Here is a 20,424-nt window from a genome sequence, read left to right as displayed (position 1 = left end):
GCCCCGTGTACCAGGATGGAGGGGGGTTTGGTGGTCCCCTGGCCCAGGGTACTGGGATGGAGAAGGGGGAGAGCAGGGGGTTGGCAGTCCCCTAGCTTCGGGTACCGGGATGGAGGGGGATTTTGCCGGCCCCCAGACCCTGCAGGCCCGGGATGGAGGGGGGTTTGGCGGCCCCCTGACCCCGGGTGGCGGGATGGAGTTGGGGGGGGTTGTTGCCGGTCCCACTTCGGGGCACCATTTCGCCGCCGTGGCCTGCACCGGGCGGGAAATGGCGGCGGCGGGGGAGGCGGTGTGTCCCGCCGGGCGGCTGCCGGAGCCGGGCCTCGCCAGGCCCCGCCCGCTCGGCAGGCGGCGCCGGCCCGGCTGTGGCGGGGGATGGCGGCGGCGCGGAGGGCGGCGGCTGGGGACCCCCGCGCTGGCTTCAGGCGGGCGGCGGAGCCGAGCCCGGCCGTGCCGCAGGGGCTGATCCGGGCGGCTCGGAAGAGCGGGCAGTTAAACCTGTCGGGCCGGAACCTCGGCGAGGGTGAGCGCGGGCGGCCGGGCCCGGGGGGAGCCGGGCCGGGGCTGTGCGGGTGCGCTCGGTGCCGGGGGCGGCACCCGGGGTCGGGTTTGTGTCGGGCTGGCGGCCGGAGCGGCCCGGGGAGAGCGGCCGCCCCGAGCCGAGCCCTCGGCTCCCCTGGAACCGGCCCGGGCAGTCCTGCGCGGTGCCTCCCGCGCCCGGGGCTCCTGCTGGGCACCGCCGGCCGGGCAGGGCTGGGAAATGCAGAGCGGGCAGCGGCCATTCCATGCTGTGATCCTGTGAGTAACGAGGGTTTCCTGCCGTCCGTTTGCCGCTCAGCGTGCTTTTGGCGGTTACTGGCAGATTGCCATCAGGTTGTTATCGTCAGCTCTGGAAAAATGTCTCCAGAAAACCAGTTGACTGTGTGGGGCCTGCAGGAAAGCTGGAGGCCAGGGACTTTTTACAAGGACATATAGTAATAGGATGAGGGGGAATGGCTTCAAACTGCAAGAGGGGAGACTGAGATGAGATGTGAGGCAGAAATTGTTGGCTGTGAGGGGGGTGAGCCCCTGGCCCAGGTTGCCCAGAGAAGCTGTGGCTGCCCCATCCCTGGAGGGGTTCAAGGCCAGGTTGGCCGGGGCTTGGAGCAACCTGGGCTGGTGGGAGGTGTCCCTGCCCAGGGCAGGGGGTGCCACTGGGTGGCCTTTAAGGTCCCTTCCAGCCCAAACCATGCTGTGGTTCTATGTATATGTGTGTATGTATGTAGGAAAAGCACTACGACAGTGTGAAGTTTGAGAGTAAATATCATCATGCAGTTAACACGTGTATGTTTGTGTATGCAGTGCCTCAGCATGTGTGGCGGATAAATTTAGATACCCCAGAGGAAGCTCATCAAAATCTCTCCTTTGGCGCGGCGGATCGCTGGTGGGAGCAGACGGATCTGACCAAGCTGATACTTGCCTCAAACAAACTGCAGTGTCTTTCAGAGGATGTCAAACTTCTGCCTGCGCTCACTGTTCTGGATGTAAGTACCATGATCACGTTATGGCAGGACTGTGCTCTCCTTGTAGGAGGTGGGAAAACATGGATTAGATCTTTGTTTTCCATTTCCCTGCAGTGGTGGATGTGTAGAAGTGGCATCGGTGTATTCTCAGGATAAAGAAAAGCTTGTTGCAGATCGCTGATAGTATAGTGATTTATACGCTGGTAGTGGGTACAGTTCTGTAGAAAGATCCAGGAAGTTTTATTATGGACACTGAAGGAAGAGCTATTACTGGATGCAACCACCTTTCCTGCACACACCCCTCTTTCATATCTAATCTCTTAGCATTTATCAATTCAGTAGAATTTTCACAGATTGGCAGTTGCAACACTGCTATTAGTAATTGCGTTAAGGCATGGACGTACCTATTACTGTGTACAAAATTATTCTGCTATTTGTGTACAAAATTATTCCGTGTATTAGGTTAGCATGAGTTGTTTCTAGGGTAGGGAAAGAAAACCTACATGGTACAAATTAGTAACTGTATTCTAAAAACTTTATTTTCCAGGTGCATGATAATCAACTGACATCGCTTCCTTCTGCTTTAGGACAATTAGAAAATCTTCAGAAACTTGATGTCAGGTATGTACATGTTACAGAACTGGAACATGAGATCCATTGCAGTGACTTCCACAGTGTGAATAAGGCATTGCAGTATGTCACGTTTTCTTTCATAAAATTAGTTTCAGATTTTTAACTAACCTATAGTAGCATATTGAGAATCGTAAGTTTTGGATCAAAACTGATGGTCTTTGGTTTGTTAAAATTATTTTCACTGATACTCAATGTCACAGTCTCGCTGTGAAAACAGTGATATTTTGAATAATTACACAAAAGCAATGTCTACATTCATGTACCTCAGTCTGGCAATTTGGTTCTAAAGGAACAAAAATATGTTTTGTCATGAATAATATACATTGTAAATAATTGCATAGATCTTGTTCGTGCTGGAAAGTTCGTATTCTTCTGTTTACTGGAGTAATTTTCTGAGTTTGTGCACAAGGCGAAAGCGGCTGTGGTGCCACTGTAGGTGTGAACTACATAAAACAAATGTAAGATCCAGCTAGAATATTGTTTAGTTGTTCAAGAATGCTTTTAATCATCATCTGAATTTACAAAGATAATTAAATTGCAACTCTAGTTTGGATAGCAGCACCACATGTAGCAGAAGCGTTCTTTATGCAGTTTTATTCTCAAAACTACTTGGTAATTGGTTTTTCCCTTTGTGTTCCATGTTTTAATACTAGCCACAACAAACTGAAAGGTATCCCAGAAGAGTTGATGCAGTTGTCTCACTTGAAGAGCCTTCTTCTTCACCACAATGAGCTGAGCTGCTTGCCGGATGGATTTGGACAGCTTGTCAATTTAGAAGAACTAGTAAATTACAACTTTTTCAAAAATATTTATTTTTGCAGAGAGGCTGATTTATCCATATTTTGCTGCTGCTAATTAAAAAAAACCCCATAGCTTAGGTGGCAGAACTTTGTGAATATTCTAATGACTTATGTAGGTTGTCAGTTACTATGTGGTGGGGTTTTTTGTTTGTTTGTTTTGTTTGAAATCAAGTTTTGCTCTTGGTTTGCCAAATATTTTAAGAAAAATCAAATCCCTTGTGATCTGTCAGTCACGGGAGACTTGTTTCTTCCATTCGCATTTCTACCAGGGAGATCCTGAATATGTCAGCCATCTAATTTTAATGTTCTGCCAGTAATTAACTTTGCAGTAGCAGTACTCATGGGATATTTTAAACATCTCTATTTCTAACCCCTCTCTCTCTTTCTTTTTTTAATCTTCAGGATCTGTCCAACAACCATCTCGCAGACATTCCAACAAGTTTTGCTTTGCTCATTAACTTAGTGCGACTCAATTTGGCTTGTAATCAACTCAAGAACCTGCCTGCAGATATCAGTGCGATGAAAAGTAAATTAGTTTCCTCAGATTATTAAATGCCGTACAGCTAGTTCTGTAGTTTGTTCAGAAATGGAGTGCATATTATTCAGAATTTAAAAAATATATTGTTAAAGGGTTACTGTATTCTCAAGAATACTAGTTGTTTTAAAAAATCAGCTAAATCTGCTGTATATCAAACTTGAGTCCTCGTCTGGTTCATATTTCTTGATAAATGGGACATGGAATGATCAGAAAAGTCTAAGTATTAATAGAGTTAGAAGCTGTTAGCCTTAAGACTGCAATAAGCAATTTGGTAATTTTTTTTTTGCTTTATTGCATAGTTTGAGTGGCAAATAAAGCATAAATGAGAGAGAGTTTAAATTATTGGAGAGAAAAACCCCATAAATTAGAGAATGATAAAATTGAATTCTAGTATTTGAATGTTAAATATCAAGCTGACCGGTGGTTGATAGGAAACACCTAGTTTAATAGCTGTGGCAGATCTCCGGGAGGAGGTGGTAGACTGCCAGCTTTTATAAATGCTCTAGAAATTCCCTGCAGATCTGTCTGAGTCGGTCTGCAATATTAGGCCCTTTTTTGTTCCCTCCAGTCCCGTACTCTAAACAAGAGCTGGTGTCTGGCAGCGTCATTGAAAGCATTCCAGAGTGTCCCCTGAAGAGCAAATGAAAAGCAGATGCCTTGTTTTCAGAAATGTTGACGCTAACTGATCTGATTTCTTCAAAAATTCCGATTGGCAAAATGTAGTTTTATTTATTTCAATACCCAGGATATTTATGCTTCTGTAGAAAATGACTTTTACCTTCTCTTTTTCTTCCGTTTGTCACTTGCACGCTTACTTCTGTAGGCTTAAGGCAGCTGGACTGTACTAAAAACTACCTGGAAACTGTACCTTCTAAACTAGCAACTATGGCATCTTTGGAACAGCTTTATCTGAGAAAAAATAAATTGCGTTCCTTACCAGAATTTCCCTCATGCAAATTACTGAAGGTAAGGTTTGAAATGGTTGATATACTGGTATTTGCTGTAAAGTTTTAAAATAATAGCTGTTACTTTAAACACAAATTTTTGTGAATTGCTTTGATCAAAAGTTTATACATCCTCATTTGCAATTACTCTTACTGTCCACAGTGGTCAGTCTTAAGGTCATTTGCAAGACAGATTTGCAGCAGTACACTTCAGATTTGGAAAATAAAAGAAATATTTAGAAAAGTGACAGAAAAACTAGATCTAATGTTGCCTGCAACAGTTTTTTTTTAATCTCTAAGAACATTTTCTGGATAAATTTACTTTGTTCACTGTCATTTTTATTTGTAACTGCAGAGGAAGTATACTGTTTATTTTTCCTTTCAGCATAATCAGATCTGCCAGGTATTTTGTAGCCTTAATTCCCAATACATTTAAAATTGAAAATTGCCTGCTTCAGAATATCAGAAATTTGTTATTCAACTAATAGAAAAATGAGTGGGCCAGTTGAATGCCCACATCACTGTGTTGTTTCCAATCACCAAATCCGTCAAAGAATGCAGATACCTTTGTAGTTCCGCATAACTGAACTTGGCAGTTAAAATCCCATGCTATTTCAGCATTTTCTAACAAAATCCGTATTGATATGTGAAGTTCAGTGGCTTAGTGTGTCCAGCAGCATGCGTGTGCTCTCATTAGTGTGAAGAACCATTCGATTTTTCCATTGTAAGTGAAACATTTCCAACTGGGAGATGGAGAGCTGCCCTCCCAGTTTCCTGTGACTTGGAACTGAAGAAACTTCTTGAGCAAAGAAGTCGTTGACAAGTTCTTGACAAATGCAGAGAAAATTTATTCCTAGCTTGGAAATGGAATTCAGAGCCGAGGGTTCTGTGATGGTTTCAGAAAAGCAAAGTTCAAACTCATGTCTCTGGATCTTTGGAGGCTTTGATATTTCATACGCAGATGAAAAGGAATCAAGATCTGTATTTTCTCCGCATCACCATATGTTTTTTCCAGTGCCATGATTTAGGAGATCAGTAAGTTATAAAGTAATTTTGCCAGAGTAACATAATTGTAGGTGATCTTTGTTTCCATAGGAGTTACATGCTGGTGAAAATCAGATTGAAATATTAAATGCAGAGAATCTGAAGCATCTGAATTCCCTCTCTGTATTGGAACTTAGAGACAACAAGATAAAATCAGTTCCCGATGAAATTGCTCTGCTTCAGAAGCTGGAGCGACTTGACCTCGCCAACAATGATATCAGTAGGTAATATTAAAAACTGCATTATGTCTGTGATGAGGCATAGCTAATGGCATCTAATGACAACTAATTCTATAGCTGATGTATTTCACTTTGTAAAATGTAATTAAAAAAGGACTCAATCATAAAATGAAGGAGCCCTTTCTGTATTATGTACATGCTATGATCAAACCATGCCCTTCTTAAATGTAATATATTCTGTATCTTTTTATTTGAACCTGAGCTTCAGAATACCGGTCCATCTGAGAAACCATTGTAAATTCTTCAGAATTTGTTTTGGAGCTGCTTTGAAATGAGGTGTTTCCTTTTGCAGATTGCCTTACACATTGGGGAACCTTCCTCAGTTGAAATTCCTGGCATTGGAGGGAAATCCTTTGAGAACTATTCGAAGAGACCTTCTGCAAGTAAGCACTACAGACAGTATATAAAGTTTAGTTATGTTACATACGTACGTTATCCAAATTGTGTAGCCAAAACATTAAAATAAGGAGATGTCAAGTAGCCCGTGCAAGTTTAATGCATCTCTTTTGTGTATGTTGTGATTTGAGCACTCTTTTCACTGGAGCCTGGTGCAGTGCAGAAGATCATGAGGACTGTGCAATGAAGGAGGTCATTGCTTTATAGGACCTGTTTCTCATTTGCTGCAGTTGTAACATATATTGTAAATGGAGCACTGGGTGTCTGGGAAAGAAAGGATAAGGCAGCTGTCTGCTGCCTAATCCTGCTGCAGTCACAGTTCATTGCAGCGCCAGGCAAGTACTTTACATCAGGCTTTACCTAAATGAGCACGGATTTCTGTTTCTCACTTCCTGCTTGCCTGAATTAAGGATCTAGGATTCAATTTCCACAGCGTATTTGATGGCAGCTGCATTTTGAGCAGTGACAACCTGATGCACTACCTTTTCTTAGGGATAACCTACACCTCACATCTGCATTCTCTCTGGAGGTAACCAGCAAAGCGAAGGTGTGAATTGTGCGTGAGAAAACAAGTAGACAGGCAGCAGGGAGGCTGGAGCACGGGCGTTACTGCTCCTATAGAATTCCCTTTTATTTTTAGCCCCGGCGTGCCCCACTTCTCATTGGTGGTATACGTTATTTCTTTCCATGCTTTTGCCAGTGTTACAAAATAAATAAATGTTTACAAAGCACTGGGACTCTCTGTTGAAATGAAATTTTGTAATACCTGTCCGAAGAGGGAAAATATCACATATCTGATTAAGTGAGCATCGTATGCACTGAATTAATGAGCAGGGGTTCTGTGGATGGAAGTCGTATGTGATTCCAGAGTTCAAAGTTGGCTTGAAACGTGCATGCGATGGAGTCTGAGCGAGGGCTGCCTGGCTGCTTTAGTTCTGGTATTCCCTAACTTCAGAGGATTTGTTGTCTTTTAAATGTGGAAGCATAGATGTATGTAATTTCTTGCTTATATTTCAAATTTGTAGCACAGGTAGAAGGATTCCATTGTGACATTTTATACTTACGCTGTCTTGGTCCATTACTAACATTGTAAATTCATACACCTGGAATTTTATATGCCCGTCTAGATTTTTTTCCAGTTGATTTAGAGGAGTTATTGATCAAGCTTGTAGGGTTCCCCAGGCACTTGCTAGCTGCAGGTGAATGCGGAGGTGAGGATTGGCAAGGACTGGGGGTAGGTACTGCCTAGCGGGCACAGATTCAGATTCTTCTCTTGTCCAGCCGTGCTCCCTCTCATCTCCTCCTGTTCCTCAGGCCTCTCCTCCTACTCCCAAACCTCTTCTTGTTTCTTGATGAATTTCCAGTCAATCTCTGTTAAATCCCAGTCTCTCTTTTTAGCATAACTGTATCATCACCTGGCTGTTGACCTTTGTCTTATTGTCTGCTTTCCTCTGGGCGCAAGCCATGTGCTTGTTCCTCAGCTTTCTGTTTGACCTTTGTCTTTTCCTTAAAAGTTTCCAGGCTCTTCCATAGCGGCTTCCCTCGTCTCGCTCAGCTCGGCCCATGCCAGCCCTAGTCATGCCGGCCATCAGTCCTGATCTCCTCCTCCTCTTTTCTCAGTCTTTTCTGTTTCTGTCATCTCACCAGATTCCTCGTGAGACATCGTTCTTTCCCCACTTCCACATTTGCTTTAGCCCCCACTGTGTTCAGATCAACCAGTCTCTGATTGTGTGTAATACAGATGTCAGCTGGAATGAGAAATGTTAATTCGTATTCAGCACTTTAGTTCAGTCCCTGGTTTTAAAGCATCAAGGAGAAGCGTGTAAAATGGTAAGGAGAATCTAGCTTTATCTAAAACAAATGGGATGAGATTATGCTTAATTACTCATCGGTTATGCAGGCAGTTACTGTGTTTGACCAGTACAAGTTGCTATGAGAGGACTGAAACTCCAGTCTTTGGAGGATTGAGCTGTTAAAAATCCATGCAAATTCTGTAAACTGCAGTGTTTTTCCCAGAGTGTGTAATTTCGGACATACAAAGTTAGCAGAACACTGAACAGTCAGCTTCCTTGACAAATTTTAAATGTCTTCTCTAAAGCATAATTGTGCTAGACCTTTTTAAAGAGAACATTAAGTTAATTTGAACTTTTTTCCTTGCTCTTGGAACTGGCTAAGTACTTTAGATAAAAAGCTAAAAATGTGTATCTGAGGTAGTGCTATGGGATCAGAAATTTTCAGCTGGAATAAATAAACAAGGTTGTAAATAAGGAAGTTCATAAGCTGCTGCAAAGAGGAGTTTTCTCCAGGAAGCCTTCGGCGGCTTTGGCAGTCATCAGCGCTGTGGGTTCCACCCGTGTGACTGGGATTCTCATTCTTCATTGCCAAAACAGCTGCATACACACTTACTGCCTTTTCTTTTTTTTTTTCTTTTTTTTTTTTAAAGAAAGGCACCCAGGAACTTCTGAAATATCTGAGAAGCAAAATCCAAGGTATGTTGCTCTACTGCATTGCATTTTAAAGAGAATCTGAGAAATTAAAATACATTGGAACCTACGGAGGGTAGCTGTTTAAATCTGGGTTCCTCCAGTTCACCTGCAGTAATAGTTTTCTTTACTCAACAGTTTGCTCTTGTATTTCAGTGCTGTTTCTTGTTCTATTAGATAATACTGAATAACAAACATTCCTTATTCAAGGTTATCAGTTAGACACATAATCTCAAGTATTTTTCCCCTGGTCCCTTTATACATTTTGCGTGGGGAATTCCAGTAGCTTTTTTATTTTTCCTCTGAACATCACGGGAAGTTTGCGTAAGGGGTTCATCTTTTTAAGCGTGCCCTGCGTCTGCTGGCTCGGTCACTGGACTGTGACTGTGGGTAGGTGAGATTTTGCAGAGGTGTTGTGGATTATTCGTTCATGTAATAGCAAGGGCAGAACAGCCCTGTGATTCCCAGAAAATACGTACAGGAAAAGGTCTGCCTTAAAGTCTCGGTGATGCCATGAAGTCTACCACCTAGCTGACTAAGGAAATGAGAAGTTTTGGGGGAGAAAGTAACTTATTTTAAATATCATTCTAATCCTGGCCTGTTAGAAGTCATCTTTCTACTCTCTAATAGTCTTGATCCCAACTTTTCCCTATAGAAATAATTAAAAAGCCGTAAAGCGGAAAATCAGATGAAATATTTCAAGGGGATTTCTTCTCTGCCCAAATGCTGTATGTTTTTTGCAGAACGCTCTCTTGGATTCAGAGCTCTGCCTCTGTGGATTAAAAAGCACTTAGATGAGTCTGTGTCACGTTTTTCTGTCAGATACAGTACTTTGGAAAAATGAACTGAAAGTATTAAAAAAGCAGACAAAAAGTTGTTAGCTGCTTCTGCGCACTCAGGTCACTTCTCAGATTGATAGCTGGGCTTCTAATTCACTGACATATTTTGGCATGTGGGGTTTTTTTTCTTTTTATTCTGTTTCCTAAACAAAATAGTGGAGACAACTGTATTTTTTATTATATAGGAAACAGGCTGTCGGAGTCTTTAAGTAACTTGCATGCTGAAAACATGAAATCCTTTCAAAACAGGACTTCAGTTTACTGTCTTTGGAAATGTTCATCTTCTAAAGTTCTAAAACATAAACTAGACAAAATGAACAAGTTCACCGGTCATGTTAAATATAGTATGGAAATGATTATGCCACACTTAAATGCCAAAAAATGCTTAACCTCTTAATTTGGAAGGGACCTTGATAATACACGCAAGCAGCCGTTAACTGAGAATGGCATGTGTGCATTTTCCTTTTTGTTACGTGGGTTTCTCTCGCTCTGCCAGAGGATGGCAGTATTAATTAGGTTACTGCAGCGTGTAAAATGCTTCAAAATGTTAGGTTTCATGCAAATCTGACATATTATAAACTTGACAAAAATTAATTGGATGCTAGAGGACATATTCAGAAGCTTTTCTGCTGAGCTATAATAGATGATACAGTTGTGGATAATAAAATTAACTAATGTCTTGCATGTACAGCAGTGCTTATGATTTTACTCAGCTTGTTATGGCATCTAAGTGGGAGCTAAACCAGTAGCAGTCCTATTTCTGTAGAGGTTTAAACTGGAGAAAGTCCTCTTTTTTTTTTTTTTTTTAGCTTGTTTTTGGCACTTTTGACCTTTCTTAATGACAGGATCACTAGCTGCGGTGAGGTGCAGTTGTTACTGGACTTTTATTCATGAATGCTGCTGAATTTCCATAGAGTTTTGTTTGATTTCTTTTAGCGGAAGTTGGGTTTATCCTATATTTGGACTTTTAGCTAAGCTTCAGCCTACTTAGGTGTATGTGAGGGCCCAGGTGTGACGCCACACCTGGGATGGGCAGAACAATGCTTTTAATCTGCATTTCTGACACATTCAAAGTAGCCTTGCGACATCCAGAGCTTTTTCATGTGGATTGTAGATAGTAATCAGAGGGAACTCTGCAGAGGAGGCTATGATGAAGGTCTATAAATGTTGATGTTTGAGCTGCAGTTGTGGTGAGGTTTGCTGCTCTGGGTGTAGATGAGCTGGGTCACCACTTCTCGCCCGGCTTCCCTGTTCGTGGTTGTTCCCAGCTCCCCACCCCTTGGAGCCTGCTGCCCAACCGAACAGCCAGCGACCGCGAGCGTAACATCTCTGGCGCTTCCTCACCTCCTTTTTCAAAATCTGAGCCAACTTTCTCCTCCCTAACCCCCCTAAAGAAAACCCCAAACAAACCAGAAACCCAAGACTACAAAAAAACCCAATTACTGGAAAATTCTTGGAATAATCTGAATCATTTTAGATGCGGTTGAGCCCGAATACAGGAAGAATTGGAAAGGGTGATGGCTGGTGTCTGGGACACTAACCCTGCCCATCCGCGTCGTTCAGAACAGCCCAGCCGACGGCAGCCTGGAGTTTGTGTGACGGTGTGTGTTTGTTATCTCTAGATGATGTGACTAACCCAAATGAAGAGCCTCCTGTGACAGCCATGACTCTCCCGAGTGAGTCAAGGGTTAACATGCATGCCATAACTTCACTAAAATTATTGGAATATAGGTATGTCCTTTGAAATACTGCCTACTTCTAAAGTTGTAAGAACACTTTCCTGTTACTTGCTTTTTTTTTTTTTAAATTTTTACTCCATGATGTATACTAAAGTGCCTGCAAATCCTGCTGCATTTGTGCATTTTTCACTTCCATTTGTCTGCTCAGGAATAGGCAGATTTGAATTGCAGGTTTTTTCAATTATTTCTTTGTACTATCAAATATTCCGCAGTAACGTTGCTTTTAACTCGTTGAAATGCTTAGTACCTTTAGGTACTTTTAGTACCATTTAACCTTCTTTAGCAATTATCATTAAGTCTCAAAACATCTTGTTGTAGGTGAGTATCTCTTCAGTTATTTCTTAAACCTCACCAGCAATGTGACTTGGTGGCTTTCGGATTAACAGTCCTTGAGGGACTTCAAACTGTAGATATTTATATATCTGTTCTACTACTCATCTTTTTCATAAAGAAGAGGAAAATGTCTTGTTATTAAGTAGGAAATGATGAACTTGTTCGCTTTACTCAGCGAAATGCTTTTCATTGTTCAGTGAGAAACAGGCAGCCGTGATTCCCGATGAAATGTTCAATGCGGTCGGAAGCAATCCCGTCGCCACCGTCAACTTCAGCAAAAACCAGCTGAGTGAAGTTCCTCCAAGGTACTTGTGTAAAGGTCATTCTCTGTTTGTTACTTTCCTCTCTACTTTTGTTCCTCAGGATCTTGTGTTTTTCCTCATCAAGTATATTTGCACTTCATGCTACCCATATGTGTGTATACACACGCACACAAATGGAGGTGTAATTGAGACGCTGACTAGGTCGCTGGCATTTCTAGTACGAGTAGCACGCGGTTGGCTCCACTGATTACCGTGACGATGGCGGTAAAAAGGCGCTTGGCTGCGCTCAATGGTGCTTTCACCGCGTGGCGTTTTCCGTCGTGCTTTGCCAGGTGTTGTTGAACTGAATGAGGGGAGACTTCTCACGGTAATGAAGTGCTGCACTTAACTACAGTGCAGTATTGTTTTCTCTACAAAGCCATCTTTTTCCCATATGAAGAGAATCCGTGTGGATTCACCACTTGCTTGGGTGAGAGCGTTGTACTGTAGCTGAGGTTTTAGTTAAATTCCGTTTCTTCAGCTAGAGTAATTGCTTGTGGGTTTTTTCAAGGAGGCCTGAACGATTCCCACGAGTCCTTTCTTGATAATTTTATGTCCCATCACAGCGTTTGATACTATTGCACTTGTTACTTCATCCACAGTCAAGGAAAAGCTTTCTCGTGACACTAATGGCAATAAATAGTCTTTTTGTGTACGGAGGAAGGTTACTGCATCTCCGGTAGCCCAAGAAAATCATGAAAGCTGTTTTTTAACGATGCCCCCAGATTTGTGGGGGTGACTTACTTCCATTCTTGGACCCAGGTGGGCCGAGCATTTAACCTTTAGCACATAGAACTTGAAGAAGTGCTGTCTCCTGTTCACAGGAAAAGATCTCTCTTCAGTACAATTTCTAGAAAATCGATTTAGCGAGATAACGCTCGTGCCTCCCGTGCGTTTTCACGGGGCTGTTGCATTCTCTGGGGAGGATGGTGTAGGTGTGCGGCTGCTGGGTGCTGGGGAACTCAGTGGCAGTCCAGGTAGGAGGGACAAGTATTTTCCCATTCAATTGCCTTTTGGTTTTAGGGCTAAAACAGAGGTTCTGTGATAGGGATTCACAGCTAACTTTTTGAGCTGTTCAATGTTTTACACCAAAGCATCTTAATGTAACACCCTTTTACAAGAAGCAGCAGCTGCTGTGTTCCTGGGATTCGTAATAGCAGATCAGTGGCACAGAAATGAAAGATGGAAATAAAATAACAATCTCTTTCCGAGGGTTTGACTGCTGAGGAAGATCAATGGAGTCGTCTTGCTAAAACATTTACAGGGCAGGAGGTGGAGGTGATGGTCATCTCCGCCATAGTTTCTGAAATACCTCTTAACCGTGTTTAAGTGAGTAGGCTCGGGCAGTAAAATTTACTCTCCCAATCCGCAAGGGAAAATTTACTCTCCTAATAACTTTAGAAAAGGGATTCTGCGCTTTGTCTTGATGCGAAGTGTAAGACGCCAGGACAGGCGGCTTTCCCAGGTGAAGTTTTTGTTATCTTCATCCACAAAATTGCTTCTGAAATGTCAAGCAACATAGAGTGTCCTTGATTTGTAGGATAAAGCAGGTTTTTTTTCAATAACTTAGAAAATAGAATGCAAACATGAGCTTACATACTAAAGGTGTATTCGTATTGGGTTTCAGGATTGTGGAGCTGAAGGACTCGCTTTGTGATGTCAACCTTGGCTTCAATAAAATCTCATCTGTCTCCTTGGAGCTTTGCGTGCTCCATAAATTGACACATTTGGATATCAGGTTCGTGACGCGTGTTGGACTTCCTTTCTCGGTAACTTATTTTCATGCCTCTTTTAAAGCAGCCATCTGTTACAGTGGAATAGTGGTGCTGAAATAATTCTTCATTTCCCAAAATGCCTCCCTGACAGTTGAATGACCGGCAGATCTGAAATAGCAAGTGGCCTAGATTTAGGCATCGGTTAAAGAAAAACACAAAAAACAAGTGGACAAGCTCCGAGACTTGCTGTGATGAAAGGTCTTGCCTCAGTCATAAAAGGGTCTCAGGGATGTTAAGTTGCTATTTAAAAACAGTCTCTCTTCCTTCCCCCAAAAAACCCCGAATCCCCCCCAAGAACTCCTGGAGGATAGCTGGGGAGTGGTACAGCGAAGGTACAAATCTGGTTGTGCTGCCTGAAACTGAAGCTCTCCATAGGTATTTTATTTGCAGTAGTTACTTACTGTCATTTTACCTCCTCTGGATCCTGAGAAATGCTCATTGTGTTTGTTCAGACGTCGGGAACAGCTCGCTGGCATTTGTTATCTTTGGTCCTTCACAAAATGGAACGTAGCAACACACCGTTGCAGAGACAGGTTTCCACTTTGGCTTGGTTTTAAGTAATCTGCCGGTGGCACGAGATAGTAAATTAATTGGCCCGTGACACAAGAGAGTCCAGTGAAGGGCCACCAGGATGCCGAAGGGCCTGGAGCATCTCCCGTGAGGAGAGGCCGGGCGAGCGGGGGCTGCTCCTGGAGCAGGGCAGGCTCGGGGGTCTCACCCCTGGTACAGACCCCGCAGGGAGGGGGCCGAGATGGGCTTGTCCTGGGTGCCCAGGGACAGGACCAGAGGCCACGGGCACGAACTGACACACAGGAGGTCCCTGGACATCAGGGAACGCTCCTCCCTGTGAGGGCGACTGAGCGCTGGCACAGGTTGCCCAGGGGGGTGGTGGACTCTCCATCCTTGGAGATACCCGGAGCCCAACCGGACGCGGTCCTGGGCCACCTGCTCCAGGGACTGGGCCAGAGGAGCTCCAGAGGTCCTGCCAGCCCCAGCCAGTCCGTGGTGCAGTGAGATACGTGCTGCTGGTGGAGGAGTTAGGCTGCAGACTGCAGAAATGGGTGATAATATGAGATTGATGAGGGACTGAGGTCAGATATCTCAGTGATTAAGCATTTAGGTCTAAGTCTGGGCATCTTTTAGTGAGCGGTCTTTAATTTCCTGTGATGGCTCTTTGTGTCACCCTCAGGAAACACCTTGTTTGTCCTTTCAACCCTCGTCTTCCTTGTATTTGAGAAGGTTCTGAATGGCCTCCTGTTGTGGGAAACACTAGGGTGGCAGTACCCAACAATGAACATGTTACAGCAAGTGGATCCCAGACTAAATTAATTTTGAGGAGGTTTAGAGTTATCCCGCGGATTTGCTTTGCACCGAGCTCTGGGCAGTCTCGGAACCCCACGGAGCCGAACTGCCAGGCGGGTCGGGGGGTTGTCAGATGCTCTGGAATACTTGGGAATCTTTAGAGGACAGACTTTAAATCTCCTGCTGGCAGAAATGAGAATGCAAACCTGGCTTGCAGGAGCAAGCATCTGTGCTTGCGCGTGGTCTTGACCCATTTATGAAGCAATTAATTGGTTTAAGACAGCAGGTTGGCACTGATAAATACGCGTGTTCCGTCTCTGTGGATTCTTAACTAAAGCTTCGTAGAAGTTAGTGATTATTGTTTGTCTTCGTGTGATACACAGAAATAATTTTTTGACATCTCTACCTGAGGAAATGGAGGCACTGACGAGACTGCAAGTCATAAATCTTTCCTTTAATAGGTGAGCAACTATTTAGATTTTTTTTTTAATACAATAATAAAAAGAACTAGGCCGAATTCAGTATGGTTTTCCTGTCACGTAAGAATGAGGAGGCACTTGATGGACTTGCTGTGAGCTTAAAACAGATGAAGTGAATGGACTTTACACAATGGGTGGTGTATTTTTGGAATTTTCTGCCACAAAAGTTTTGGGGAGAGACAGTAGCAACTGGTTAAAAAAGGCATTAAACAGCCTTGTGAAGGATATTTCAAAGATTGGATACCAACAGGGGCGCCCGTTGGCACCCCCAGCGCAGCAGCTGGGAGTGATGGAGCAATGGGATTCTAAACGTCTGATTTTAAAGGCTGCTAATGTTTTGAATGCCCTGTTTCTGACTCTCGTTGGTTTGCCTCATTTTTCTTCTTGAAGATTTAAAGTATTTCCCAGCGTCCTTTATCGCATCCTCGCTCTGGAGACCGTCCTGCTCGGTAACAACCAGGTTGGGTCCATCGATCCTCTGCAGCTGAAGAAGCTGGACAGGCTTGGGACGCTGGACCTGCAGAACAACGACCTCCTCCAGGTGCCACCCGAACTTGGGAACTGCGACACTCTGAGGTGGGTGCTTTGAGCGGGGGCCCGTTTTATAAAAATATATCCCGATGGATTCCTTCAGGGCACGGGTTGTCAGAGGGAAAAGTACTAAGCGGCAGCGTGTTTGTTGGTGGGTCTCGATGCACAAAAAGGGTCTCCCTCGCCATTTGTAAAACAATGCAGTTTCTTCCGTATTTCCTCAATATTACGGAGAATTGGGGGACTTTTTTAAAAAAATGGGAAGGGGATGTTGGTTTGTGTGAATCTAGTGTTGGAGCCTGAGCCAATGCCCTCGTGGGTGTGCCCAGACGCGCTGCTGCTGCGCGTATAGAGGAGCCAGGAGGCGAAGCGTGGCAGCGACTGCCAGTTACTGCACGTTGCTCCTCCGCCGGGCGTGTGAGTCGCCTCCTGCGAGAGAGACGGGGAACCGCCTCTAAATAGTGTACGCTATCCCCGCATGTGCGTGTCCCCGCATGTGCGTGTCCCCGCATGTGCGTATCCCCGCACGTCGCACCTCAAAGACGACAGTTAGGCCAAAGGAGTCTTCTCAAAGACATCACGTTCCTGGGCCCTGTGGTTCTCCCCTTTAAAGGGCACTTTCCAGGGAGACTTCAAAAATACAAAATAAACCACCGCCCCCCCAGGCAAAAACCTCCACCGAGACTTATGCAGACCAAATAGCGGGCTAGCAGCTCAGCTAGAGAGCGGAGGGTTACGATTTAACCCTCTTTTTCCCCTTTTATTGTGCCATTTCTATATTTCAGAAGTTCTTTTTCTCACTCTTTCTTCTGGCAGAGGCTTGCTGAACAAGTATTGTGTGTCTGCAGTAATAAACCAGCACTGATTTCTTAGCATGAGTTAAAATTCAGATGGCTCTACAGAAGGTAGGTTAGTGTGAACCAGGGAAGCAGAAACTAAGAGTCTTTTAGTAGAACAGAAGAGGAATTACTTATGAATTTCAAAAGATTCAAAAATCTATATACAGTGTATGGATGTGTTGGTAGAAGGAAAAACCTTTATAGGAGTGACTCAAACTCTTTTCTAGGACGCTGCTGTTAGAAGGGAATCCATTCCGCACTCCGCGGGCAGCCATCCTGGCCAAGGGAACGGCCGCGGTGCTGGAGTACCTGAGGAGCCGAATTCCTGCGTGATTCCAGCAGCCGGTGTCCTCGGCAGACCTGGAGTCAGAGTCCAAGCAAAGCCTGACCCTGTCGACCAAATGCCGTGGGGTTTTACCGCCTTCCTCCTCCTTCGTCAGCCGGCTCTTCAGCGGCCGGTGCCACGAAGCGTGTGTGACGCTGTTTGTAGTTTGCATGTTAAGGAAGAACTCGCCTGTGAAACATTTTCCCCTCGAGGCTGCATGTGTCAGGAGTGCATTTTCCAATACCGCAATACACGTTTACACTTTTTGTAATAAAGAATGCCAGTGCCAGCTGCCTTCAGGAACAGTGACAATCGGTTTTCTACAATTCAGCTGATTTTTAAAAGGAATTGTCGATGTCAAAGTATTTGAGCAAAAGGCAGAAGTGAACACTTTGATTTTTGTCTGCCTGTTTTCTAATCTCCCGTCAGGTATTCAGTCTCGTCACTGCTGCTCCCTGGGTGGCAAACGCTGGCGCCCTTGACCTGCGTCCTGGGGAGACGCATTTGGTGCGAGATGTGCCGCGGCCGCGCGCGTCTCACGGAGCAGTGACCAGAACGTGGCTGGTGTTGGTAACTGCACTGAAACAATAAATGTTTGCTGTCGGATGGATGTTTTGGGGTTTTTTAAGCATATGCTGTAATTAAGTTTTCTAGCCAGTAACCTTAGATACCCTTTCATTTTTTATTTAAACTCACTTCTGTGTCCTGAAAGTGATACTTTTATTAATACTAGTAACGCACGATGGCTATTAGTAATACAAAGGGCCGTGCTGCTCGCTGCTGCCCGGTGACCGCAGGGCCCCTGTCCCGCTGTGGGGCTGCTCCGGGACTGGGAAGGGGATGGGAGCAGGGACCCGCTGGATCCCGCGGGCAGGTGCTGTGGGATGGCTGCTTTGCTTTTGGGACTGCCCCCAGCACGCTGTCACCGCGGGGCACACGGTGCGTCACCCAGGGCAGCGCTGACCCGAAATGGGTGTCCTTCCCAGGGGATGCGTGATAAGGAAAAAATAGGTGTCGTGAAAGGATTTTCTTTTCTCCTTTCTGTAACAGCAAAATTTAACATGGGTGAAAGTTAAACTCTTCAGGTTTTGAATGTGTCCGGAATTGACACAAAACGCACTCGCTCATCCCCAGGGTCTCCACATTTAGTGAGCACCTTTCGCAGGAGCCGGGGGCAGCTGGTGCCCCTGGGGAGGGACCAGCAGGGGCCGGCGGCTGGAGCTCCGTGCCCTGGGGGCTGGCAGGGACCTGCTCCAGCCAGAGCGGGCTGAGGGGTGGAGGGGCGGGAGAGGGAAGGGACAAGGCCTCTCCTGTTAAAAGGTGTCTGCGCAGAAAGCCTGCTGGCGTCTTGGAGCTGGAACACGTCAAGAGCTGTTTCGGAGTCACTTGCGTGAGGGAACTGCTGCTGCTCTTGCCCCCACCCCCCCCCCCACGACCCTCCCTCTTGTTTCCCCGTCTTCCCTACATTATTTGTACCCAAAAAGCAGCAAATACCAGCTTTTCTTCCCAAGCTTGCAGCCGCTGCATTCCTCATCTGATGTCTCACCGGGAGCTGGGGCTGAACACGGGCAGTTGCTCAGTTTTCAGGTCTCTCTCTGCCGTGTCGGGTAACGAAAAAGCGCTTTTTTCCCTCGAACAGGCTGGGTTTGCCGTGGGCGCAGCAGCCGCTGCTGCCGCTGCGAGCGAAGCCCTGCTGGGGGGGGTCAGTGGTGGCCACCCCCGGTTCCGAGGGACGGGTCGGTGACAGCCGTCTCCTTCCCCTCGCTCGGGGAAACCTCGCCTCCTTTCCAAGAGTAACAGATGACAAAGCTTAATTACAATAAGGTGACGTTTTTATTATTTATACAATAAAGAGACTTTTTAATGTTATTCAAAACACTTTTTTAAATACTGAAAAAGTTGGGTACACCAAAGCCGAAAAATGGCTCTGCTATACACTGCACAGCATTGGTTTAGTCCCTGTATTTCTTTTATGTACAGAAGCATCTGCAAAATGCATTCGAAACACAATATGCACCTTACGGATAAGTGTCATACATGAAATAAAACTGGAAGGATACAACCTGCGTGTGCAAATTAACTAACGATAGAATTGATTGCACTGAATCAATAGATTTAAAATATAATTTTGAAGTACCTTTTTGCACATAAAATGAAGCAGCTTTCAAGTTCAGTAAGTCTTTATACTGCAAAAAACATTAAGTACATTCACAATCTATGTTAATAAAGTAGTAAATATTTCTTCATTCAGCTGTTATTTACATTAATACTGTAATTAAACTGAAAAGTACAGTTAGTCATTTGTAATATAGCAATCTTTTAACACATACAAAAATGACCATTTTCTGTATATAATTTAAGCTCAAAATCACAATTATCTCAAAATATTAATTACAATACAGCCATCTCCATCATAATTAAACATGTCTTTTATAAAATGGTAAAATTTTTAATAAAGTAAGCTGTTGGTTCTGAACTGGCTACAGTACTGACAAGTAGAAAACGCGGGCGCGGGGGGCGCTGGGGAGCCCGGGGGGTGCCACGGGGCTTGTTGGGGACCCCGGGGGTGCCACGGGGGGCACTGGGGAGCCTGGGGGTGCCACGGGCCCCGGCCTGGAGGCGGCGAAGGCCCTGGCTGCGAGAGATGCTGCCTCTTGTTGCCGCAGGGCCGGGGCCGCGGGACGTCCAGGAAGAGGAGTGGCAAAAGGCTCTTCTTTTAAATTCTTTTTGTCTTTTAAGAGAAACTATGTATGATTCGCAAACACTGTCTTTTGGGACCGGCTTCTCCATGACCCGCAGGCGCGGGTGTCCCTGCCTGGCCCCCGCTGCGCCGCACACGGGGCTCGGTGCCCACCTCACCCGAAGTGTTCAAAACAAAACCAAACCACCAATTAATCCCTATCCCATCCAAACCACTGGCCTGAAAGTTGTATCGTCACGGTGTGTTCCACTCACGCTGGCGAGTCTGACAAGTGAAATAAATCCTTACAGCTGAGCGCCTGGAAATGAAATCGTCCCTCGTTGTGTGCTTGCTTAAAATGAAACCTCTGCGGGCAGAGGGGTGGGGGGAGAGCGCTGGGGGGGCGGGGAGCGGGCACAGACCACCCCGGGGGTCGGGAGCTCAAACTTCAGCTAAAAAGTTGCTCTCATCAGAAATTCTACATGTCAAATGGCACCAGTCAGAAATGCTGCTGAGGCAGGGGGTGACTCCACAGCCCAGGGCTGCGGCGCCGCCTCCTCTGCCTGGCCATGAATTTGGGGGGCTGGGCACGTGTGTGGAACCCTGGCTCTGTCCTGGCCGCGCGGGCAAGGGGCAGCGGTGACACCAGAACCCCCCCTGCTCCTGGCTTCGCCCCCACTGGGGTGACTGGGTGGCACCGA

At 45.3% G+C, this 20,424-nt stretch overlaps 1 protein-coding gene across 1 annotated transcript; it reads left to right on the top strand.

Annotated features, from left to right (window-relative positions):
- The first annotated feature begins 341 nt into the window (after positions 1 to 341).
- On the top strand, positions 342 to 18,458 carry LRRC40 (leucine rich repeat containing 40). Its single transcript, XM_074596383.1, has 15 exons — positions 342 to 523; positions 1,342 to 1,523; positions 2,050 to 2,123; positions 2,789 to 2,918; positions 3,338 to 3,461; positions 4,297 to 4,439; positions 5,513 to 5,685; positions 5,993 to 6,083; positions 8,540 to 8,585; positions 11,041 to 11,149; positions 11,688 to 11,795; positions 13,420 to 13,530; positions 15,253 to 15,330; positions 15,739 to 15,924; positions 16,946 to 18,458. Exons 1-15 carry the CDS (start codon positions 376 to 378, stop codon positions 17,049 to 17,051), a joined length of 1,809 nt encoding a protein of 602 aa, XP_074452484.1. The 5' UTR covers positions 342 to 375; the 3' UTR covers positions 17,052 to 18,458.
- Positions 18,459 to 20,424: the final 1,966 nt, after the last annotated feature.

This window comes from Larus michahellis, chromosome 8 (genome assembly GCF_964199755.1).
Source record: "Larus michahellis chromosome 8, bLarMic1.1, whole genome shotgun sequence".
NCBI classification, from domain to species: Eukaryota; Metazoa; Chordata; class Aves; order Charadriiformes; family Laridae; genus Larus; species Larus michahellis.
The sequence above is the reverse complement of the archived record's forward strand: the minus strand, read 5'-3'. Positions and strand labels throughout refer to the sequence as shown.